The 25,819-nt window shown below is 42.6% G+C and overlaps 1 protein-coding gene across 1 annotated transcript; it reads left to right on the top strand.

The window, feature by feature from the left end:
• Positions 1–781: 781 nt before the first annotated feature.
• OGFRL1 (opioid growth factor receptor like 1) lies at positions 782–14,273 on the top strand. Its single transcript, XM_052651908.1, has 7 exons — positions 782–1,030; positions 5,123–5,209; positions 5,364–5,442; positions 8,275–8,353; positions 8,449–8,515; positions 8,623–8,768; positions 13,411–14,273. Exons 1-7 carry the CDS (start codon positions 782–784, stop codon positions 14,075–14,077), a joined length of 1,374 nt encoding a protein of 457 aa, XP_052507868.1. The 3' UTR covers positions 14,078–14,273.
• The last annotated feature ends 11,546 nt before the right edge of the window (positions 14,274–25,819 follow it).

Genomic DNA, 25,819 nt, shown 5'->3' with positions numbered 1-25,819 from the left:
GGGATCTTCCCAAGCCAGGCATCTAACCGAGGTCTCCCGCATTGCTGGCGGATCCTCTACCAGCTGAGCCACCAGGGAAGCCCGCTTTAATTACTTCTATGACACCTTTTCCCTGGCTGTCCCTCCCGTTTCAGAACAGACAAGGGGTCAAGGTTCCTGAGTTTTTATTCTATTCAGAGCACCGATGCAGAGTGGGTATTAGCGAAAGCATGCACGGATGCATGTGAGCGTCTGGTGGTTCTCGCTGGTTTTGCTGCCTGGAGGAGGTGGCTACAGCTTTGACTTTCCGTGTCCGCGGCGCTGCGAGTGTCAGCCCAGACGCAGTCCCTGTAGCTCGGTTTTCTGTGGATGTGCTGCCCCATCCCCAGCAGCTGCGAATTCTTGCGCGGCCAATCCCTCCAAGACCGGCCGGGAAGGAGGCGGGGTGCGGACGCGAATCGCCCGCAGAAGGCGACACCTCCTCGGACCCCGGTCCAAGCCCGGGGCGGGTCGGAGGCCGAGGGCAGAGGGCCTTCCGCGGGGCAGCGCAGCGGGAGCGGCGCGCGTCGGGCCGGGAGGCGGGAGCGATGGGCGGGCTCGGGCGCGGGCGGCGGCGGCCCCGGGGCCGCGGGCTCCTCCCCGCCCTGCGCCTGCCGCTCGCCGCGCGCAGGCAGAGCGGGCCGGGCGCCGAGGTGCCGCCCAGCGCCCCGGCCGCGGCTCTGCCCGGGCCCTAGCGCCGCCGCCAGCCGGAGCCCGGAGCCGGCGCCCCGCAGCCCCGCCGCGCCCCGCGCCCGCCTCTCCGATGGGCAACCTGCTCGGCGGGGTCAGCGTGCGCGAGCCCACCACCGTGGAGGACTGCGACTCCACCTGGCAGACGGACTCGGAGCCCGAGCTCGAGGAGCCGGGGCCGGGCGGCGGCGAGGGCCCGGGGCGGGAGCCCGCGCAGCCCCCAGAGCCCGCGGAGCCCCAGGAGCCCCCGGAGCGAGCCGGCGGCCGGCCCCGCGCCGGCCCCGCGCCGGAGCCGGCCCCCGAGGCGGCGGGCGCAGAGCAGGTAGGCGGCCGCCGGGGCCTCGGGCCGGGGTGGGGCGGGGGGCGGCCGCGGGCGACCCCAGCCCGCAGGGTCCGGGCTCGCGCGGGCGCGGCGGTTCGTCCTCCTGCGGCCGCCCGGGGACCCAGGCCCTGCGCACTGGGGTCGCCCCGGGCCGCCCGCGGACGGCCTGGGGCCTGAGCGCGGGCACCGGCCGGAGGGTCCCTCCCTCGCGCCCCCGCTCCCCCGGTCAGAACCCAACTTGGCAGAGTGTCTTCTCGGCCTCCGCAGCGCAGCCGCGTGATGGAAGGCAGGGTGGGGGTAACCTGCCTGAGAACAGAGGATGGTGAAAACCCGTCTAGTACGTGTTATTGGTTTCAAAAAAAAATCACCCAGAATGTGGTGGGGGCAGCGAGCCCTCTCCCTGCAGCGGGGTCTCCAGCCTTTAGGAATCTCTGGAAGGTCCCCATCCGACGTGAACATGCCAGAGTTCCAAGTCAGGCCTTCTGACCCAGGAGTTCAGGGCATGCTCCAAACATCTTTTTTTCACCCAGAAGACTTGTTGATCCAGATATGCTGAAGTCATCTGCCTGCTTCAGTTCGGAGGAGAGGTTAGTAACCCTTCTAACCTCTGATGGACTGAAAAATCAGGAAACTTTAGAAGGGAGGACTTGCATGACCAAGCCTCTGAAGGGCGCCTGGCTCAGCTCTAACAGGCAGGGTTACTGGGTCAGGCCCTCCTCAGCCGTGAGGGGAAGAGGCTGGGAAGTGGAGACCAAGGTCTCTCGGCTCTAGCAGCGGAATCAGAAGGTTTATTTTACAGAAAGGCTGCCTCATCCCTCTTGACAATCTTCTGTTTGGGTCAGCAGCAAACTGTACAGGCTCTGTGCTATACACATGTGCTTTCCAACTGCAGTTCTTGGAGTGGAGTGTGGCGGCAGTTGCTCTTTTGAACTCCCGTTTTGGAGAAAACTGAGGCCTAGAAAGAGAAGTTTGCCCAGGATCATCCGGGGAAAGAGAGGTGCAGACCCAAGTCTGCCCGTCACCTGCGGCAGAACCCGAGACCTCATTGTCTCTTTGCCCCTGCTGCTGGTTGTCTTGCCTTGCAAATTCATTGTTTTTCCCTTCCACTTGTATCTCAATGAAGAAGTTTGGGATGTCAAAAAAAAAAAAAAAAAAAAAAATCTGGTCAGATTTCATCCAACTAACCTGGTCCATCTATATGAAACAGGTTTATAATTCATGTTCAATCAGTTAATCACAACCCCAGGAAATGGTAGATGGCTCCAATCTTTTCTTTTCCCCTTTAATGATTATTTTTTCTTGTTAGGATCACCATGTAATGTCTACTCTTTAATGCTGCCTTTGAATGTCCACCTTACTTGCTCCCTACTCCCCATGGTCATTTGCAAGAACTGATGGAGATACCTTTAAAGTCTAACCCAGTCTACTTTATAGACTACTAAAAAGTAGAAAAACGACTTTTCACCAGCTCTGTTGCTGTATTCCTAGTCCAAGTGACTATTTGACAAATAACTGTGCCATTCACCAAGATGGGGAAGTCTAAGGTAGCAAGCAGCATCAGAGGTTAAATCAAGAATCCCCTTGAGTTTAATATCCTATAAGACATCCAAGGGGAGTTGATGAGTAGTTCATTATGAGTAAAGCCTCAGTCCAGGACTAGAATCGTCAGCATGTAAGAATGGAGGTATTAAAAGTCATGGGAAGATCTGGGATCATCAAGGAGCGTGAGAAATGTGGACAGGCCCTGGGCACTGCTCCGTGGAGACCATGTGAGGGAGAGAAGTCAAAGATGAGGCTGCCCAGGGGCGACCAGTGAGATGGAGCAGAAGCAAACCGGGGCAGGTGTGGCGTGTGACTGTGTTTCAGGACAGATGTCAGTTGGCCCAGTGCTGCTGGGAAGTCACCTGGGTGGAGCACTGGGAAAGCTGCTCAGTGAGATGGGAATGTGTTAGGTGATGTTCATAAAAGCCATTTTGATGGCATGCAGAGGATGATAGCCTGGTTGGGGTGGGTTGTGAGAGAAGGGGAGACAGGCAGGGACTATGGGCAACTGTCTGGGAATGTTTTGCTATAAACTGGAGCAAAGCTATGGATCTGTCATTGAGGGGAGTTTGGGTCAGTCCTAGTTGATGCATGTTTAAGATTAGAGATACTACAGCATGTTTGCTGAAGGCAATGATCCAGAGGACAGGGAAATTTTGGGGACATGAGACTTAGTGATACAATATTAAAGAACAAAATCTGTGGCTGAGCAGGTGAAAGGGACCGGGGAGGAGCGCCTGTAGGAGCAGGAAGGGGAGGGAGCATAGTGATGCTGGCAGGCTGGCGCATTTAGAGCCTGGAGGAGGCAGGCGTTCTCAGCATAACCCTGGGAAATATAGGTAGGGCGTGAGTCATTCTCCTCATTTCGCAGATGATCAAATGAAGATGCAGTTAAAAGCCTCACACGTCAGCAGCTGAGTTAAAGACTCAGTCCAAGTGTCCTGACTCCTAGTTTTGAACTGTTGATATTCCACCATGGTTTCTATGACAGTCCTTCGCATTGGGTAGAGCTGAAATTGATTCAGACCTAATTAGTCAGACTTGGAGCCTCCAGCCTGGGGTTCTCCGTCTGGCCCTATCGCTGGGCTCTGGGCAATAGTTATTGAACTTTATTCCAAGCCTGGGTTCCCTTGTTTCTAAGATGGAAGCACTCCTGATGGCCTCCCAGGTGGGTTATAAGAATCAAATGAAATAATATATGTGCCTGGTAAGTGGAAAAGTGCTTTCTTTATGCTTCTGGGATGATGAGTCATGGGGTTGTAGCATAGGCTAAAGAGATCCAGAAACCTGCTAGGCAGAGCTATTTTGAAACGTGTGGTGAGGACCAGAATATAAGCTTTTCCTTGCTTATGTAAGGAGCAGCTATTGTTAAACATCAGCTAGTTTGGAGTTAAAGTAAGTTGCTCTGTACTTGTAGTAATAGTGAGACTCATGCTGCTTCAGAATCTGCTTGGAGGATGCCAGTCTGTCAGCACCGACTGGGGCCGATGAGGGAAGGTGGGCGAACCTCTTAATGAATATTCAGACTCCAGCTTTGTCATCTGTTTCATCTTCCTCAGCAGTCTCTGCCCTTCTGCATGACTCTGAACCCAAAGCACGTTCTTGTACATTATGATAGCACGTGGAGTTAAGACCATGAGAACTGATTATATTGACTTCTGTCTTATCCTTTAAAAATTGCTGTGGAGCTGGGAATTTTGTTTAGAATTTTAAAAGTGTAAGTAAACTACCACATACAGGTTACCACAATGTGAAGTTCATTCCAGCTGAGAATTATACTACTTTGTGTGTATGTTTGAAATCTGCTACCTTCGAAAAGAGAATGGCTACCCACCGCAGTATTCTTGCCTGGAAAATTCCATGGACAGAGGAGTCGAACAGGCTACAGTCCGAGGGATCACAAAGAGTCGGACACGACTGAGTGACTAACACATGCACACATACACCTTATATCACATTGTATTATCACTGAATTAACCAAAGGTTATTCATGCCTTTGTGTGACTGTTATATACTGTGAAGGATGGAGTTTAGAAAGCTATTTAGTTTGTTTTAAAAGCCCCCTTTGCCTTCACAAATATTATTTGACTTCCAAGTACAACTAAACATTGCAAGATTGATGACAATCTTCTTTGTAGGATTGACTTATTATCTTAACATTTTTCATATTATGTAAAATATTTTAAAATAAGTTTTGTCCTAAAATCACTTGTCTAACCTCTGGTCTTTAATTCATTGTAAGTTCTGTTTCTAATAGATACTGATCCATAATATTTGGCCTCTATAGGCTTTTGGTAAATAATAAAGTTTTTTATTTAGTAAAACACCTCAGAACAAATGTTACTGGCTTCAAGTCAGGAAATGAGAGAGCCAACAAATGTTGCTAGTAAGCATTATTAAAAGGACATTTAAAATATCTTCACTCAATGGATAGCTGGACACGGTTCAGCCTTTCTTTATGTGGGCTTGTTATTTCAAGTTTGTTCTGAAAATTCCTCGGTGAAAATGTCTTACTTCAAAATGTAAATGGAATTTCCCCTTTTATTTTAGGGGACTGATTCCACTGAAGCACCTGCCAAGCCAAAGAGAAGTTTTTATGCTGCGAGGGATTTGTACAAATACCGACACCAATACCCAGTAAGACTATAGAATGATTTTTTTCTAAACTGTAAAATATTTCCCTTCTGTTGCTGTTATTTTACGGTGCCAATGAGCAAATGTACAAGGAAGGTCCTTGTGCCTTTTTTATATGTCCATGTGCTGGAGATTGATTTATTTTTTCCTTTAGCAGAACTTCAAAGATATCCGATATCAAAATGACTTGAGCAATCTTCGTTTTTATAAGAATAAAATTCCATTTAAGCCCGATGGTGAGTAATCTGCTACCTTGGTAAAAAGCAAACTTTAAATAGTAGTAGTAGTAGCGCTAGCTATTCTTTGTTTACTTGCTGCTCGGTCCATTCTCAGCGTGTTGGTTCGGTGTCTGGCTTGACTCTGCCCTGCAGTCCCTTGTGTCCCCAGAGTCTAGACCCTTGAGCTGTGAGCATCCACTCGGCAGATTCTGGAGGAGTAACCTGCGGATTATCAATTCCTTCCCACCACCTGTTTACAGTGGTGACTTCTATCTGCAAGGTAGTGGGGGCCATTTCTGTGAGAGGAAAAAAGGAGATTTCTAGAAACCTAGGGTATCAGATTATTAAGAAATATTAGGGGGGAACAAATTCAGTTTCCTCAATTTAAAGATGAAGTCGCTGGATCTTGATGTTGGAATGACTGGTTGGTTGGTTCACTCCATCATAGACTTGGGTCTCGGTTCCAGAATTTAGTGTTCCTTTCACTGTGCCGTAACCCCAAAGTCTATAGAACATGATTGAACGTGATGTTTCTGTTGGGATCATCTTTCCTGTTGGTTTTCAGGTTCAAGGTCAGGAAGCTAGAGGAGCTTCACTTCAGCATCTCGGTATCTTAGGGAGGGAACTACGCACAGTGCAGGTCTCCACACAACTCTGTCAGATAAGCCCGCCCTCCACAGCTCTGCAGGTGCCTTCCTAGGGTCTTTTCTAAATCTGTAGTGAGAGGGTGCAGTCCCCACGGTACCTATGCCTGACTCCCCCCAGCACCAGACTGTGGTTCATGGTGGGCAATCTCACTCTATCCAGGTCAAGCCGGAAAGACGGCTGCTCTACATAAAGCCCTTGTCTCTGTGAGGTGACCAGATGGCCCTGGCTGCGGCTCTTTGCTCTCAGTGGAAACTGAGCCAAATTCACAGCAGGGTGAATCAGGGAATGAGGGTCATGGGTTGCAAAGCAGAACCAAGTTAGTTCTTAGAAATGCTTAAGGAGTTCCCTGCATTGGGCACTGGCAGACAAACCAGTTGGGAAGTAGGGTGTTTTGCTGACAAGTCAATCCACTTGACTTTAGTTATTTTCTGGTGTCCCAGAAGTCTGCCCCGATTTGGAAGGAACCCTCTAGGTGAAAATGCTCTGTTGTATTTTCTAATGGTGGAAACTGCTTTATATACTAATTGAAATAAGATTAATTAATTGTCTTTTTAGGACCTGGGGTAAGAAAAACTTTTGAAGAAATGCAGTGGTAGATTGTTAATTTGACTCTGATGTGACTTTGATAAAATTTACCCAAAGGGATGCCTTCAAATACTGAACACATTGAAGACAGAGATAATGACAATTTTAACTTCTTTTTTTTTTCTTTCTGTATTTCTACCAGTGAATTTATTTTTGAGGTAGTAATTTAGAGCAAAAACTTAAAGCAATGAATCTTTTTTTTGGTAATCTTTATCACAAAATTTATTTGGAAATCTTATAAGACTAGTGGGGGTCAAAAGTTTTAGGTATGGTCACATAAAATATTATTCTAGTTTATTATATAAATTACATCAATTCACATTTTCCTTCCCAGTATGTGTGAACACACACACACCACACTTGTTAGTAAGCATGTCTGCAATGACGTGTATTGGGTTGACCAAAAGTTTGTTAGGTTTTAAGTACAAATAAAAGGACTATTTTTCATTTTCACGAAGAACTTTATTGAAAAGCATATTCCCCAACTGAATGAACTTTTTGGCCAGCCCAATATTTTACTTGTCAAGTAGGAGGAAAGGGAAATGGAAGGGGAAACAAATGGGAAATTATAGGGGTATATGTTTTCAATAGGCTGAGGATTAACTAACAACGTTTTACCAAAAACCTTGAGCGTGAAGTTCTCTGATACAAACCGGTGACCTCTAGAGGAAACAGTAGTGAGATGAGCTATGTTTAGAATGGTATTATGTTGTGTGTTTGTCTGTAAAACTGACTAAGTGGCTACAGTTAATTGTGAGGACCTAGACAGATTTGGGAAGCAGAATTTTGCCTGAATAAGTTCTGCTAGGAGAAGGACAGGAGGTGGTGAAGAAGAGGGCTTATGTTTCAGGACCATAAAGACCTGTGTTCCGCTCCTGGTTTTGCTGGTGTGTGACTGAGCAGATCTTACTGTTTTGTCAGTAGTCAAGCAGGAGGAGCAATGCTCCAGAAATGCTGGGTTGAGACGGTGCTGGGCAGATTCAGCGGGCTGGCTGCACTGTGGGAGCAGTCCTGCCGCTAGAAAGCACTCAACACTTTTGCCTTTGCTTTTTCTTTCCTCCCTTTCCTTCCCCTTTTCTGACTTTTCTCTGCTTTCTCTCCCTCTCACCTTTGTCCTCTTCCTTCCTTTTTGCCTGGGATACATTTCATTTTTATTTGGTTTAGTATTTAAAGAACTCAATGGCTCTCAAGGGCAGGGGCTGGCCAACTTTCTTTGTACAGGGCCATTGAGTAAATAGACTCAGCTCTGCGGGCCATACCATATCTGTTGCAACTACTCGGTTTAAATACATAATACATGAATGGATATGCATGGCTGTGTTCCAAAAAAGCTTTATTTATAAAACAGATGGCAGGCCATAGTTTGCCAGCTTCTACTTTGGAGTAAGTGTCCAATAGAGTTTTCTGTGATTTGAGGTGCCATGATTTTTCTTTTCAGTTAGGCTTATTTCACCACGGAGTCTGTGGCATAGGGTTTTCATCTTATAAAGGCATTGCTCTTGTGTGCTGTTATTAACGTTTTAAAAAGTTTTAACGCAAAGCTTAAGTGATTCAGTCTCCAGATGCCTTCAACAGTGTTCTAACACCTCGTTCATGTTCTGAATCTTTCCTCTGCAGGTGTTTACATTGAAGAAGTTCTCAATAAGTGGAAAGGGGACTACGAGAAGCTGGAACACAACCACACCTACATCCAATGGTCAGCCACCTGCTCTCTCTCGAACCGTAACCTGTTTAATCACGTGTGCTTCCCAGAGATCACTAATATACAAATATTATTTCTCTAAAACATAGGCTTTTCCCTCTGAGAGAACAAGGCTTGAACTTTTATGCTAAAGAACTAACTACCTATGAAATTGAGGTGAGGCAAGCTGATTTCATTTCATGCGAGTTAACCAAATTAATGTTGCCATTTGATGGCCCTGGTAATTCTGAGTCACTCCGCCAAATTTTTCTTTTTTTCCTTAGGAATTCAAGAAAACAAAGGAAGCAATAAGAAGATTCCTCCTGGCTTATAAAATGATGTTAGAGTTTTTTGGAATAAAGCTGATAGATAAAACTGGAAATGTTGCCCGGGCTGTTAACTGGCAGGAAAGGTTTCAGCATCTGAATGAGTAAGTGGAGGCCCTGCAGTGAGTCCCCATGGCATGGGTTTTCTCTGGGTTGGAATTCTCTATGGCACATAGAGCCACAAGCAGATGGACCCATGGATTTGAATTCAAAAGCTCATCTGAAATGCACTTTATTCCCTGTTCTATATTCTAAAGCAAAACAAAATAACAACAGCAAAAAAAAAAAAAAAAAAAAAGAATGATATTCCAGGTAGAAATATGACTGCTTGGTTTCGGAACTGTTTATTCCTGCAGCCACTCTACTGCCCACAGTCAAGTGTAGCCTCACTCCTTGTTTATACCGTGTTTCTCAGCATTTATGGTTGTTTGTATAGGCTTTTCTAGACCCCTCTCCTAGGCTGTAAGCTTCTGGTAGCTCGGGCTGCATCTCAGGCACTGTGCCTTCTTAGATCAAATCCATAATTAAGCCTAAGACATATACTGGAGGTCCCCTACATATGAACCTTCAAGCTGTGAATTTTCAAAGGTGCAAACGTGTGTTCACATGTCCCATGTTGTAAGTTAGTTCATGGGTGTGTTGTACATTGTCACCTGTGTGCATCCTCCACAAGTGGCGGTGCTTTTGTGTACTTTACTGAACAATACTGTATAGAGTACAGCAGTTCAGTATCTTTATTTCAAGCCCAGGATATCTGGAAGCAAGCATAAAAGCAGCAGTGGTGTAGGTGGTATTTTTCAAGGTACTATACTGTAAGATTAAAAATGTTTTCTTTATTTTTTTGTGTATTTTTATGTATTACTTGTGTGAAAAGTATTATAAACCTATTACAGTACAGTACTAAATATCCAATTATGTGAGTTGGATATCTAGGCTAATTTTGTTGGACTTCCGAACAAAATGAACCTAGAATATGCTCTTGGAGCGAACTCATTTTTATGTAGGGGACTTACTGTAAAAACCACTTTATAAGGCTGAGAGGTACTCATACATTTTAGAAAGAGAGAAAATTAGAATCATCGCCTTATAGGTCAAAATCAGAAGCCCAGTTTTTTTTTAATAAATTGAAACACCTGTGAAGAAAATTTTAGCAGTTTATCTGGAACTGATTTTCTGTGTTCTTTTGCTTGGATATTTATAACTTTCATTAATACTTATACCCCAATTAAAAAAAATTATTTTCTTTGCATGCAAACTGGCCTTTTTTTCCCCCCTTAATTATAGGGTGACTTATGAGCACTGGACTATAAAACCAACAACTTTAGAACATTTTTAGCACATTATAATTAGCTGAATGCAGCAAATACCAAGAAAAAAAAATTAAAACTAACCTAAGAAATATGTCTTTACACCAAATAGCATTTTTGTACATTGATAAACTAATTTTTTGTGTGTATTTTTCTATAACTTTGATCTTGCTTTGGTAAAATGAGTAGAAGCATTACTGTCTGAGCCTTCTATTTATTATTTATAATCAACACTGTTAAAATGGTGACTTGTAGTAAAACACTCAAGATGTGGGCATAAAACTTTATGATCTTGACTAGAAGACTTGTTAACTCCTAACTCGAGTTAAATTTGATTTATACAGAGCACTTTGGAGAAGGACGTGGCAACCCACTCCAGTATTCTTGCCTGGAGAATCCCATGGACAGAGGAGCCTGGTGGGCTACAGTCCATGGAGTTGCAAAGAGTTGGGCACGATTTAGCGACTGATCACAGAGCGCTTACGCTGGAATGATGCAGAGAGCTCCCCCCGAGCTCTCTGTGCACGGTTTCTAAGAACTTGTGTCATACCCTCAAAGACAGCTCTGTGCAGGTAGTCTGTTGACATGACGGATGGCAAGAGTCAACCTCAGAAGAGGATCTGATGATGTCTCATCTTCTGTGTGCTCATGAATGTCATTTGAGAGAACCTCCATTTCCAACTTGGTTTTTTTTTTTTTTTTTTTTCCCTTGGTTGGAATAGCACTCTTGTTTAGTAAATATTTGTTGAATGAATAAGTGGCAGACAAACCAGGTTTGTCTGCCTAAATCCTCCTTGGGGTTTAATTGTCTCTACCACTCTTAACTGGCGGTTGGAAGCAGAAGGCTTTCCTTAAATGACTTTCTGGCCTGAGACTCGAAGGGGAGCCTGACTGTTACCTGACCCTTCCCGCCCTGTCCTCTTTCCTTCTTTCCACCACCAGTTTTCCTTTCCATGGGTACAGCTTTTTTGTGTGTTTTAATCTGCATAGTATCTTAAGTCTTTTAGAGTAAGCAGGGAATTCAGTGTGTTTATAGTAGTCCAGCAGAGGAAAATATTGAAAGAAAGTCAAGTGAAATAAAGTATAGTGAACAAGGACCATGACTAAAACAGGTAAAATATTTCAGCCTTTCCCATTGCCCTCACCTCTGGCTGCAGGCCCAGCTTCTCTCTTCGATCTGCTAAGCCACCCCAGAGTCTACTCACAACATTAGGAAAGTGGGGTTGTTTTGTATTTCTTGGTGACATTTGTTTCAAATCATACTGAAACACCCAGTTTCTTTCTTGTATGATTCTGTTCCATAATCCTGATCTTTATTCACATTAACCCAAGTGTGTGTTCTTTTCCACTGTTATGTAAACTTTTAAATTGGAGAATGTGTTGATACAGAAAATTTTATCTTGGTCATTCATCTTAGATTGGATATGTGAAATTGAGCTACTTGCCAATATAGTAAATTTTGTTGTGTCATATAACTCCTCTTTGGTTTTTTAAAGGAAAATATTATTCCATGTTACCATGCCTCTCTTTCTCATAGACTTAGGAAGCAGACGTTGGGATTTCACTACCAAGTTATTAGACCATGTAGCGAAAGTGAAAGTGTTAGTGGCTTAGTTGTGTCTGACTCTTTGCAACCCCATGGACTGTAGCCTGCCAGGCTCTTCTGTCCATGGAATTCTCCAGGCAGGAATACTGGAATGTGCAGTCATGCCCTTCTACAGAGGATCTTCCAGACCCAGGGATCAAACCTGTGTCTCCTTCATTGTAGGCAGATTCTCTACCATCTGAGCCACCAGGGATGCCAGACTATGTAGACGCTACCCTAATCTGACTACTAGGTTGGTCCTGCTGATAATGGCACTTTGTCTTAACTTCACTCAAATTGGTTTTGTCACAAAAGACTGGTACTTGATTCATAAAACTGAAGCATTATCTGTGCTATGTTTTATCCTTTGGCCTTCAAAGAGTTGACTATTAAGAGAACACTACTTTGGTAAACACCCAGAAAGATGGAAACTTGAAAACTGTTGTACTTGTCTTTTCCAATGTTTGGTGAGCCTGAATCATTCAGGATTTGTTTAGTTTGGTCCAAACTAACTCTCAAGGACCTGGAACCAGGTCCTTCCACTCCTCAAATAATTCAGCATCCTCCACTTTTCCCAAATAAGTTGCTAGTTATTCCTAAGTGAATACCAAGCATTTGTGGAAGCCAAGGCAGGTATATGTGACGCTTGTAGAAAGTTCAATGCCTGAGGTGTAAAGAGGTTTAAGGAGGTTAGGTATAAGTGGTGGTTGTGGGGCAGTATTGGGTGAATAACTCACCTGGGCTGTTGATGACACATGTGATTAATACATGAAAATTAATCATGTATTAATGATTCCTTTTGGACACAGCCAGGTATTTGTAATAAAGCAACTCTTGGGCTGAGTGAGGTCAGGGAGGTGAGATTATGAATTGTGACAGAATAGGTTTGGAAGGCTTTCATCTGGTAATGGCCTTAGTTTTCAGACAAAGAAGATATTAGTGCAATCTGGGGAAAGAAGCATCTTTGGAATCAATGGCAGTAAAGGCAAAATTGTCAGTTCTGTGATAGGGAAAGATGAGGTGAGAGAGGTCACAGATGGAAAAGAGTTGGGGTGATTATATTATGATAGGTACAAGCATGGTGGTCCTTAGTATACCAGTACCAACATTTATATGGTTAAATAGTGTCTGATATTTAAGTTTCACATTCTCAGCTTATGGGTCAGCTCATTTGATTCTTACAAACTCAGGTAGGTGTGGGCCCTTTTCCCCATCTGCAGACTGGGATGCTGAGCCTTCAAGATGCCATCATTTCACGCAGCTGCAGGTGCAGAGCCAGGATGTGAGTTCAGTTCTGACTCCAAAGCCCACATTCTCTGCTGTGCTAAATAAGTCAGTTTTGCATCCTTTGTCGGAATTGTTCTAGCCAGGTAGAATGGCTTTGGCTGCTTCCCTCCCGAGTTGGTTCTTATGATGGATTCTGCTGACCAGCTGACCCTGAAAATCATACACTCAGCTGGTAGCTAAGGCCCAGCACTGTTTACCTGTGACAAGAATGATACTTTTGTGTAGTCGATATTCATCCTCACTGTATTTTATAAATAATAATTCAACATCCATGGAGATACATTTTGAATCTAAATGTTTTTTCAAATGTGAAGAACTAACAAACCAGGGAGAATTTATTTTCTATACTTGAGTTTTATATAGATTGACATTACACTGAGGCACAGAGGTTTAATACCTTCTGTTTTACGCTTCTTCAGGGAGTCTAATGCGCCTTTTAGCAAAGTCATTACAAGGCATGTTTTCATGGTTTACACTTCCATCAAAAGTACTTTCCCAGTGGTTTTCATTCCCAGGCTTCTTCCCCTGCCTAATATTCTTCCTTCATTTTATTCAACCTGCTTCCAGGTCTCAGCACAACTATTTGAGGATCACTCGTATTCTGAAAAGCCTTGGCGAGCTTGGATATGAAAGTTTTAAATCTCCTCTGGTAAAATTTATCCTTCATGAGGCTCTGGTGGAAAATACTATTCCCAATATTAAACAGAGCGCACTGGAGTATTTCGTGTACACAATCAGAGACAGAAGGGAGAGGAGAAAGCTCCTACGGTTTGCCCAGAAACATTACACACCCTCAGAGAATTTTATCTGGGGACCCCCGAGGAAGGCACAACCTGAGGGCAGCAAAGCCCAGAAGCCCCCCGGCCTGCCCACCGCGGGCCAGCAAGGCCAGACGTCTATGCACAAAAAACCCAAAGACTCCAAAAATGCCTCCTCAGCCGCGCATGGGATCAGTAAAGCAGCTGAAGACAAAAAAGTGGCCTCTAAGGAGTCAGGAGAAGAGACGGACAAGCCCAGTGTGGAGCCAGGCAGCGAGGCTGCCCAGCCCGGAGACCCAGGGCAGGACAGGGTTGCGGACAATTCCAGTCCTCAGGCAGAAAAGACAGTCACTGACCCCGAGGAGCCAAAGGAGAGTGCGTCTCCCTCGGAGAAGGATGAGGCGGGTGACAAGCAGAACCAAGACGGTGGAAGTCCAGGCGCTGCGGGTTCCCATGATGAGACCACGTTGCCGTGAATTATCAGAAGGCCCCTATGCCCATGCACCCCCGGGAGGGGAGGCTGTGGCGTGTCCTGAGGAGCAGAGGCTGCGTTTCCCAGCGCAGCCGGAGGTTGATGATTTTTCTGTGGTCAGCATTAGTTGTCACCTGGTTTTTAGTCTGGATGGCTGTGAATTTAATATTTAAAAAGAAGTCTGAAGACGAGACCCAGTGAATGAGTGTATCCTGTAACACTTTGGGGATGTGAGTTTTTGCATCCTGTACACAATTCCTTTTAAATTATTTTCAGTGTATCTGGAAGTAATCATGGAGTGTTTGATATAGCTGAGATAGGAATCAGTTCTTGGAGTAGACTGTACTATACCTGGAGGAAATTGAGAGGATAATTTCATTATGTGGCCACACCTTTGCCAGATTTAAAGGTTCCTGTGTTTAAGCTGCAAGAAAAAAAATGTGGTCTTCTTTGAGGTATTCAGAAAGGAATTTGGATTTTTTTTTTTTTAACAGCACCTCAGCGTGTTTACTTTCAGGTTCTGGTAAGGAGGATGGATGTTCTTGGGGACTTGGAATCACCCTCGCCTGCTTGTCAGTCCTGCTGTCTTTCCCGGTCCTCTCTCTCCACCCTTAGCCTCATTCTCATCAGCCACCTGTGTCGGCCGGCACCTGCGTTTCTAATGTTGACATCTAGACATTCGGATGGTCTCCTACAGTGACATTTACACGGGATGGAAGAGACTGTCAACTGTACGATTTCAAGAATTTGCTTTGTTTAAAATAATAAACATGTTTTTCTGTATTAACATGCTTAAAAACAAATTTTGATGCAAAAGTACAAGAAGAAAATCTTGCCTTTTATGGCTGTTCCATATAAATTTGGTGCTTGTGTCTGAATGCAAATGACTAAAGAATTAAAAAATAAGAGAAGAAATTATTCATTTTTAAAACTCATGCATTTTGTACCGGCAACAAGGCAGTGGTCCCTGAAACCATGAATATCTCAGTGTTATGTGGACTATGAAGTTCATATTGCTTAGCCCACAGGGTATCTTTAAAAAAAATGCAATTTGCTGTATCTCAGTTGTCAGACCTTGAAATTGAGAGTAGATTTGATATCCCATGTATTCAGCTTTAGTAAGCATAGAATGTGTCAAAATTGGGTAAGAGCAAATAGCTTTATTTCCTATAATATTGTTACTAATTATTACACATTAGAAAACAAACACTGTGGTGAAAACTTCAGCATACCTACAAATGTAGTAAAAGTAATTAATAGACCTTTTTTTAAAACTTAATTTCATTTAGAAAGAAATTGCCTCTGTGTGTTTCTTAGGCTTTTAAGGGAAGATCTATTCACTTTAACCCCCAAAGAATTTTTACTATTTTTACTATGTCCTGTTTTTTAATCATATCATATCATCTTCTGTTACCTTTATTGATCAGAGGATTTTTAGCAACGGATTTCTAGAAAATAAACACACCAACAGTATGCTTTTAGAGGATTTTATTGCCTTGAAATTTACGTAAAACATCACTGTTTCTCAAATCTGACTTATTTAGTCAGAATATTAGTAACGTGTATTATATATGTATTCCAATAAATATAGAATATTTTCTCATTATAATTTCTCATAATACACCAGTTTTATGTTTCTTCTGTTTTTTGAAGTGAGCATTAGGATTTGGGAAACAATTCTGCTTTTGGATTTCAGTTTCTTTTTTTACTTTAATCTAAAAAAAGCTTTCTTTCATGGCCCCATTCTTTCTTTAATGGCCTCATTGAGCTCAATAAGCAATTTTGCAGGATTAGGGCATGAGAGTAGGTTGCCACATTGGGCTGAATTGTAGAAATATAATACATTAGAAATATCTTACCAATTTTGCATACATGATATAGTGTTCACACCACTTTCTGAGTACATAATGTTAAAATTTTGTGACCAGATATTAAAATATGAATAAGCAGCAGACTGATACTAAAATGGGTATAATCTGAATTACTTAGAAGCTAGTAGTATATCAGAGCCCTTAGAAGTAAAAATGTTTCATTTGATAATTTAACTTTTAGAATATTCCTAATTAGGGATTTGATTAGATTCTACCATTTAATTTGAGAATATTTAGTCTCAAGGGAAAAACTGCCTGGCTTTCATTTAAAATAGGGGCCTTTTTCTACCATGCTGGTTTTGAAAGGTATATTCACATGTAACAGTATCAGTTCTCCATTTAGTCTGTAAATAACTTACGAGAGAATTCTTCAGTGGGAAGAAGTGAGAGAGTGCCATTCCTTTTGCAGATAAAAATTACACCTAAATTTTTTTTCTATTAAGAATATTTTGTACATTCAGTAGTTTTAAAATAAGATCTATAGGTGTGTCTTTATGTGTGTGTTAGACATGAAACAGCCCTCTGGGTTTAACTCTGATGTGTTGTATTTTAAAAAACTACTATGTGCTTGCAGAAACTCATTGAGAAGCTATTATAAAAATGCAGTGGAGCATGGCCAAATAACTAGAAACTATCGAATTTTTGCAATTCTGTAGAGTTTATCATTGTACCATGGACTGTGAGGATACTCAGTATTGGCTATTGATAAAATACTAATTTGTGTTTCATGACAAATAGATGTTATACTGCTTGGTTAGTCTAGTATATTTCTAATATTTTGTGCATTCATATCCCAAAGGAGATAATATACGTGAAAATATTTTGAAATACTATAAAGTGATATATAATGATAAGATATATTTCTGTACAGTAGAGAAAAAGTTTATTTAAGAATATTATACCATTATACATTCTCGTGCTCAATCTTACAAGAAACAGAAAAGAATAATGACAACTGAAAATATGTCTGCTTTCTCTAAGTCAGGTCCAGTTCTCAGTTCAAAATTATATAATATAGCTTTATTTTGAATTTTAGTTGTGATAAAAAGCTTTTTTTCAGCTTCAAGGAGAAAACAGAACTTGTAACTCAGGAGTTAGCAGAGAAGTTCCAAGATTTTCTTTTTTTTTTTTTTGCCAAGTCTTAAAAATATAAATGTTATGTTTATATAATTATCTACTTTGTTTCTAGTTTTTATACTTTAATCTGACAGAAGGAATGATCTGGTAAAAAAGGAAAACAATACAATACAGTGTTACATCCGAGTCACTCTTTAAAAAATCATTTTAGTAAGTAAACATCCATATCAAAGTGGTCAAAAATTGATTGACCCGATGGAGAGAGACTATTTGGTTAACTGTTTAAAGTTAAATTTCCCTAGTTTATAGTATAGTTATGGTTGATTTTTAATCTACTGAGCAACTAAATCACCCTTTTATTTTGTCTTTCTATAATTGAGACTCTTACAAAAGCTTTGTTTTCTAACCTGAGGAAAGGACAGTCTTGATCTTGTTTGGTTCTAATTGCATCTGTGGCCTCTCAAGTTTATTTGGGATGAGCGGGGATTCTTTGTTATAGAAATAATTTTGAAGATTTCTATTTTGTTTCCCACTTTAAAAATATCCATTTTGTTTTCTTCTGGGGTATTTCTGTTAAATGTAAGGTAAGCTGGAGTTAGACACACTGGAAATCATTTCAAATGTAGGTGTAGTTGTAGAGAAAGATGGCATGGATTAATAGAATATAGAAAGTTAGGGATGCACATGTGTGGATGTCTTTTACCTCTGAATTCTGTTTGTTCCACGAGCAGATCTGTGTGGGTATCTCTAGGGTGACAGTGAGTACACCCTGCCTCCTCCCATGTTCCAGCCCACCCAGCAGACTGTGCTGGGGGACAGACTGTATTTTAGAAATCCCTAATTACTGAAGTTGATAATAATATAGTTATAAACAAATGAATGGCTGGGGGTGTCCAGATGTGCCTTAACTAATGTGATCAGGCTTTCATTCAGAAGTTTAAGTTTTTACTCCATTATAAAATCTTGCCATAAGGAATATTCCAAACCATGAAGATCAGTTATTTTAGTGAAATTTACTTTGGTTGGTGCTTTTTCATTTTGGAGACATTTCCATTTGTATCAGTAACATCAGTTCAAAAGTGAGTATACTTAGCCAGTGTTCAAACATGTGTTATATTTGACAAAAGGTCTTTACAGTAAGAAAGATTAGCTACATGGTTACATTTATTTATGCTTCTCCTTAATTTTGCTACTTGCTGTAATTTTCACTATTAACATCTCTCAGTTTCTACTAGTAATATTTATCTGTCTTTTGTTTTTAGATGCAGATGGATGTAGAAAATGGAATTTGAGAAATGATTTAAAAGTTTAATTCCAATAGATGTTTGGAGGAATCTGAAATTAATTTGGACTTTTATGCTGTAGTTTTATTAGAAACATTTAAACAGTACTGTTCTTGCTTTTTACCTTAGGTTGGAGAAAATATTTTTTTGTCATCTGCTTTTTTTCTTCTTTTGTTGAGAAGTTTACTGTTTTAGTTATTTGTGGGAAATGGCTTCTTAATATGTTTGTTTCTTTGAATTAACATGTTTGTGTGGAGGATACAATTAACTGCTTTGTTTTATGGTCCAAACTCTGTCTGGAGGTTGAGTTCAGAGAAGGGGAGTTGGCTGAGAACCATTTGGATGAAGGGGAGCTGACCCTGGGTGCAGCCCCTTCAGTGGAGGAAGGGTCCCCAGAACCTCCTCTGAGTGACCAGGGTCTCGCTCTGCGATTGCTGACTTCTGAGGAGTGAGGGCCACCTGGGACTCCATGACTCCATACACTGTTTCAGTGGGTGTCAGTTTTCATAAAAATACCTGCTGTACTTCATTTGCTACCATTTTGTAGTTGTTTAGAAAATTGTGAGCAATTGGACACCTGCTGTGTAGATTACAACTAAATGTATCTCAGGAAACATTGAAATACCAGTTCTGCCTACCCCTCCCCCCCAGTTCAAAACTTCTAATCTCCAATCAAATATTGCTTGGGTTGTTCTTTCAGAGGCCTCTGTATAAAAGTCTTCATATAATGGTTCAGTGTAACGATGAAATGAAAGGGAAAAGGCACCAGTGCTGTCTTGTTATGCTGAAAGACCTTTATATATATATTAAAAAATCAGAAACCTTATATATTTTAATATGTAAAATATATGGAAGTTATAAAGTCTACCCTATTTTCATTTTTAAATTATAATGGAGTTTGTGGAAGAGTTAACATTAACTAGAGAGATTAGTTGTGTGATAAGCTCTAGCCCTAAGAAGCATCCGAGTCCTGCACTCACTGCTCAGATGAACACTTAGTGCTGCTGGGTTCAGTGTTATGTGGAGGAGAGGAAAACACAAAATCAGAAGACAGAGACTCCCGGCCGAAACGGAGATGTAACCGACTGGAGGTCTGTGCAGTGAGGGCGAGATGCGGCAGGGTCTGCAGAGCTTTCCAGCGGGGACGTGCCCTGAGTTACACGTGCCAAGGGGGTCAGTACCTGTCTGGAAACAGTCCCATTCCTGCTCTCCTTTGAAGCCTGAATCCCGCTTACTCCACGGTAGACTCAGACCTTGTACAGGCTGAGAGAAATAATCACATGATCCGGAACCGGGTTTAATTCCTCTGCCGGTGCTTTTACTGGGTTAAGTGGAGGGGCTGGCTGTAGACCCAAGGAGGAGAGGCAGTGCTAGGTTGCCTATGGCAAAGTAACCGTGTCTCCCGAACCATCACCATGGAGAGCAACAAACTGGACCAAGCGTTAGGTCCTTTTACAAGCCTTTTGTTTTCCTCTTTGTAAAAAGTTGGTTTGCTTGTCTTCTCAGTGAGCTCTCCACTCTTCTTTTGTGCAAACTGATAAGACAGATGGCCAACCGGGTCCAGTCACCATTTCAACTGGGAAACCTTAGTGCCCTTTGTATTGTGAGTATTTCAGGAGGATGGGTATGATTCTCAGAAAGATGGGGGCTTCCCTTTCGTTGTGAGCGCTGTCTCTTCAGCAGCGGCGGGCCTTCCGCCACGCGCCGTCGTCTGCAGGATGAATTACAGAATGCTGCGCGTGTCTGTGCGCACCAATACCATGTGTATGTGGTAGGAGCTGTAACCAGTTTCTGGATATGTCTGGTACTATGAAACACTTATTTTATAATCCTGTAACTGTATGGCAGTGTTATGCCAAAAATGTATAAAGAGCAATAGTTTCTCTTGTTTACTGCTGTGTTTAAAAAGATCGTTTCTGAAACTATATGTTTAGAGTCCCTTCAATTATTTTTAATAACTAGTGCCAAATATACGTCCTGTAAAATGACTAAAAGCCACTTCATCTTGGTTAACATTCTGGCCTTATGTTAGAGTACATTATGTTGATTTTGCATGATTAAACTATTTTTAAAGAGCTGGAACAAATGACTTTGCTGTTTTTCTATGATTAGACTTTCTTGTGGTTATTGTATGAGATCAACAGTATTCTCTTTTTATCCTCTAAAATAAATGTTGTGTTTTGCGGGGTGAAATCTTATTTACACAGGCAGTTATTTTTGTCAGGGATGATTGGAGGGTAGCTCACATGTGTTACATGTGAGCTGGCTGTTTATGGCTCTCTTTCACTTTTCTCTAATGCAAAGATTTAAAAGTATTTTTAATATAAAAGTGCAATATGAATAATGGATGGAACAGATGTTTTTCACTTTAGTAGGGCTACTCTTTTAACAATAATTTTTTTTTTAATTGAGAAAAATGCAGCTGTGAGGGGCAAGTGAGGAGGCTGCTCAAGATGCCACAGGACAGTGGGGTTGAAGGTGAGGAAAAGCTCTACCTTGCAGTGTGGCTGTGCGGATCTGCAGAGGCAGATGAAGAGTGGATGACAGAACAAAGAATAAACTGTGGTTAAGATTGAAATTAGGGCTTCCGGGGTGGCTCAGACAGTAAAGAATCTGCCTGCAATGCAGGAGACCCAGGTTCAATCCCTGGGTCGGGAGGATCCCCTGGAGAAGGGAATGGCAACCCACTCCAGTATTCTTGCCTGGAGGACTCCATGGACAGAGGAGCCTGGTGAGCTGCAGTCTACAGGGTCTCAGAGTCAGACACGACTGAGTGACGAACACTTTCGCTTTCAAGAATGAAATTGGAATGAAATCATATTGTGCATAAACGAGAAACTCGGTGAGAGGAAAGAAACAGATCACAGCTGCGATGGTGAATGAGCAGGATTGTAACTGCCTGACCTTGGGATGAATTGTTTAGGGAGAGAGCAAGGCGCACAAGCAATTACCATCCTAAGGGAGGAAGGGACACGTTCTGGTGACAGAAAATAGAGAGGTTTGCTTTTCCCCAAAGGTCAGAAGGCAGGCAGTCTTACGAGGATAGAGATTCTCAGGATGGAGTCTGCATTTCCTCAAGATGCAAAATCTAGTATGGGAGAGAGTTCACAGAAGAGATTTATAATAAAACACATTCCTTATTTTAAGCCTCACATGCTCACGGAGCAGGTGAACTTTGTGTCTGGGGACAGAAGGAAACCTCAGCCAGGGGAAAAGTGATGACAGGCAGGGTGGCCTCTCTCGGTTGAGTTTAGGCCCTTGGATTGTGACTCACTGAAGAGTCAGGCTGATTACACTGAGCAGAGAAGGATGATCCTCTCCTTGGGATTATCCCCATGGATATGTGGGATTAATTGGAAGAGCATTTTAAAAATAGGTTACCCATGGGAGAGATTAGAGAGCCAGTGTGGACCTGACTTCACACAGAAAGGCTGTGTTTATTAATTTTGTTCTAATAGTTAGCATCCCACTATTTTTATAATCTGAGTGTATATTCAGCACTACCGAGGGATATACAAATGTCTTCTTCTCAAATGGTGTAAAACATATTTTATTGGGATTCAAATAGCTTGCTTGTTCTACTCTCAGCTTGAGAAAAGGAAGAGGTTAGAGGGAGAAGGGATAAACACCGAAGTGGTGGATGATGTGACCCAAAGAAGGCCTGACAGCTCACCTCAGGACCCTGAGGGTGTCTGAGATCCCTGAGTGGATAATTTCACTCTTGTCGGGAAGGGAAATTCAAGGAAAAGCCCTAAAGGAGGAAAATGTAAAGGCAAGGAGGCATTTTGCTTGCTGGGGAGAACTGGCTTGGAGGCCAGGTGGACTTGGGTCCCCATGGCAACATTGTCAAAGTCGGCTGTGTGGCTTTGCATGGGTCATGTGAGTCCTCGGGGTCTCTGGTCTCTGTCGGTAACAACGTCTACTTTGTGAGTTTCTTGGGAGGATTGGAGTGTAGCTGAAATGCCAGGGACGTATTCAAGACACCTCTGTATAGTAACTGCTAGCATTCTAGAAAAAATCTAAATGCGTGGTCACTGCCAACATTGTGCAGCATTTCTCTCAATGGAGATCATCTGACCTTCTCTACATTTCCCAAGTTCATAGAGCAAAATAAACATGCTGAGCTTTACTTACTGTTTTATTGTAATTCTTACTATAAAAGCTACCACGTAGACATACTGATATTGACAGGAAAGAAAAATTCCCTTATTGTGAATATAACAAATGTACAAAATAGCCCTTTATTACTTACTGAATAACTTTCAACTGGTTTCCCTTCTCTGCCAAGAAAGAGCTGGCATTTGGGGCAGAGGTGAAGCCTTTTGGTCAGGATTAGGAGATGATCTGAATTTGCTTTAGGACACTGTCAGCACTGATTGTTACTGAAGGCAGGAAATTTTAACTTAAAATCTTCCAAATAGACATTTGCTTCATATCTCGGTAGAAGGCCATTTAACAGTTAACACTATTTAAAAATGTGTCTGTAATCAATTCTATGAACTTGGTGGCCTTCTTGCCATTGTTTTCTGACAACCAGAACCAGGAGGATGACTCTTCTGCAAAATAAATACTCATCTTTCAAAATTCTAACCTATAGGTACCTTTACACTGTGAAGTTAAAATGGGGTCACTGGAGTTACAGGGCTGCAGTCTTGTTCAACCATTAATCCTTTCAGAATGCACCCCACAGACACACACTATAAAGAAGATAGGAATTGAGTTCTCATTGACATCAGTAGAAGTTGGACATTTCTTTTTATCCTCTAGCATTCACTTCAACCAATTACCCCTCATGTTATCATGTTATCCACGTCCAGAAATGAGAAGGGGTATTTCAGACTCTTGTAATCAACAGTGAGTGTGGCTGCTAATGTCATAAATAGTGTAGAAGGGACAAGACTGTCTTCCTTCAGATGCTGCAGATGCAAGAGTTCAGGGGGCGCCCAAGCCCCAGGTTCTCAGTTCCGTGTGTTTGCCCTTGAACCTGTGAGTGCCCTTTGAGAGTCAGAGGACTGCAAAAGCGTCAGCCTGGACAGCGGGGCCAGTGTGTGCAGTGCTGTCATCCGAGGCTAGGGGCCTGTCTGAGCAGGAGGCTTTCTCACCAGCCCGGGCACTTGCTGCCAGCTAGCGTTCACGCTGACTGGCTCTGAAGCTGGGTCAAAGGTTTCCATTTGGGAAGACCCACAGTGCAGTCTGACTGTGGTTGCCTCCCACATGTGCCTCTCTGTACAAGCTGCTCCTTGGAACTCATGCTGGGGTGACATGGAGCTGGGTAGCCTTTATGCTCCCTGATATTCCTAATCCCATTGAATGGCATCACCTGACCCCCTCAACAAACTGGAAACCAGGAGCTGTGTCAGAATATTCATTCATCACATTATCTGGTTTGACAGTGGGCTTCCCTTGTAGCTCAGTGGTAAAGAATCTGTCAGCAATACCGGAGACAGAGGAGTTGTGGGTTCGATCCCTGGGTCAGAAAGATTCCCTGGAGGAGGAAATGGCGACTCACTCCAGTATTCCTGCTGGCAAATCCCACAGACAGAGGAGCTTGGTGGGCTACAGTCTCTAGGGGCTGCAAATAGTCGGACACAACTGAGTCACAGCACACACACACACACGGCGGTTTGACAAAAAATTCTGTTGATTCTCCTTCTGGAATTTGTCTCCCACCCACCCCTTTGTTTGCACCGTTGTTGCCTCTATAGGCTTTTATCCTGAGAGAATGCAGGCTTCCCAAGATGCCACAGTGTATAAACACTCAATGGATGGCCACTGAATAAAAAGACATTTAGCAGTGACACCTTGGAACAAGATGTATAAACTATGGTATAGCTATTACTGGATCCGTTTCTGAAATAAGATGTCTTCCACAAGACAAACAGCTTTCAAGATAAATCACTTATATGACAGTACAAAGATTAACATTGAAACATTTCCTAAGTATTTAATGGTTTGTTTGACAAGCCTAGATCATAATTTTTTTCTTCCTGGTTTCTTGGGTCACTTAGTAACAAATGTCATTAACTGGTGTTAAACTGATTTAACAGAAGTTCCAAATCTGAGGTTTAAAAAAAGAAAGAGAAGTACGTGGCCCTACTTGTCCTGCTTGGTTTGAACTTTGAGATAAGATGGAGTCATTTAAAAATCACATTTGGTGGATTAGCAGACTACCTGTTTCCTTGCCTGGCTGAATTGGATGCGTGGAAATAAGTGCGAGTGAGACATGGAAGTATTCCTGTAAGAAAAGCATCTGGAGCATTTGGCAGAATAAAGGCAATTCCTTGGCAGTTCACAGCACAGCTCACTTTTTCTATTTTACATTTCAGACCAAAATTCTAATTGACATAAAAGGCTACACTTTAAGAAATGACTTTTCCCCTTAATGTTTAATTTTCTGATTGTAGTGCTTCTGTGATGTGAGTTTTTCTTTCTCCTCCATGCTAACAACCAAATTGAAACTAAGAACTCACTTATCTAAAGATTTCATTAAATGTAAATGTTATGGAACTCTTCAGGGGTGGATAAGTTGTCACCCAAATTCCATTAACCTTCAGAACATGTGTTTACAAGCCTAAGAAAGGCTTGAGTATGTTATATACTCAGAAAAGCATCTGAGCTGAACTTGACTTTGCAAAGAGGGTGTTTCCTTGTTTTGTTCGTCCTTTTTTAGCTTGTTATGGAGAAGGCAATGGCACCCCACTCCAGTACCCTTTCCTTGAAAATCCCATGGATGGAGGAGCCTGGTAGGGTGCAGTCCATGAGGTCGCTAAGAGTCAGACATGACTGAGCGACTTCACTTTCACTTTTCACTTTCATGCATTGGAGAAGGAAATGGCAACCCACGTCAGTGTTCTCGCCTGGAGAATCCCAGGGACGGGGGAGCCTGGTGGGCTGCCGTCTCTCGGGTTGCACAGAGTTGGACACGATTGAAGTGACTTAGCAGCAGCAGCTTTTTATAATGAAACTCAACTTCTGAAATTGTTATGAAGTCACAAAATCATTCGCAGTACAATCAGATGTGTAGAGAAGATGGAGCATCAATTTCTTCCTAGCTTATCTGAACTTCTTCATGAGTCCCACCTCACTGATTGATGGGGGTGTCATAGGCTTGCCAACTGGAGCTATCTTTGTCACTTTTGTTCACATTTCTGTGTGTTCTGCCAAGTCACTTCAGTTGTGTCCGACTCCTTGCAACCCTATGGATTGTACTTTTGGTTTAAACATTCCATCTCTTCAAAATCTGGATCATAGACGGAGTGACAGCCTCTTTGGAATGACCCTATTTGTTTTGGTTAAGCACTAGTCATTCGTTTTTTATGCCCCCCTCTCTTTTCTTGCTCAAGAAGGCTATGGGGGGTGTTGAGGTGGTCTCACTGGACATTTTTAACAGCAGAGAACAGGTGAAAAGATGCCTGGGGTATCCTCTGGGTGCCCCTGTGGAGTGGCAAGCTAGGCTGCTACTGAGTTGGTAACTGCTGACGTTCATGGTCTCAGCTGGGGATTTGAACTTAGACC

The sequence above is a fragment of the Budorcas taxicolor genome, chromosome 14 (assembly GCF_023091745.1).
Source record: "Budorcas taxicolor isolate Tak-1 chromosome 14, Takin1.1, whole genome shotgun sequence".
Lineage (NCBI taxonomy): Eukaryota > Metazoa > Chordata > Mammalia > Artiodactyla > Bovidae > Budorcas > Budorcas taxicolor.
Note: the sequence above shows the minus strand (reverse complement) of the source record. Positions and strands in the feature narration are given on the sequence as shown.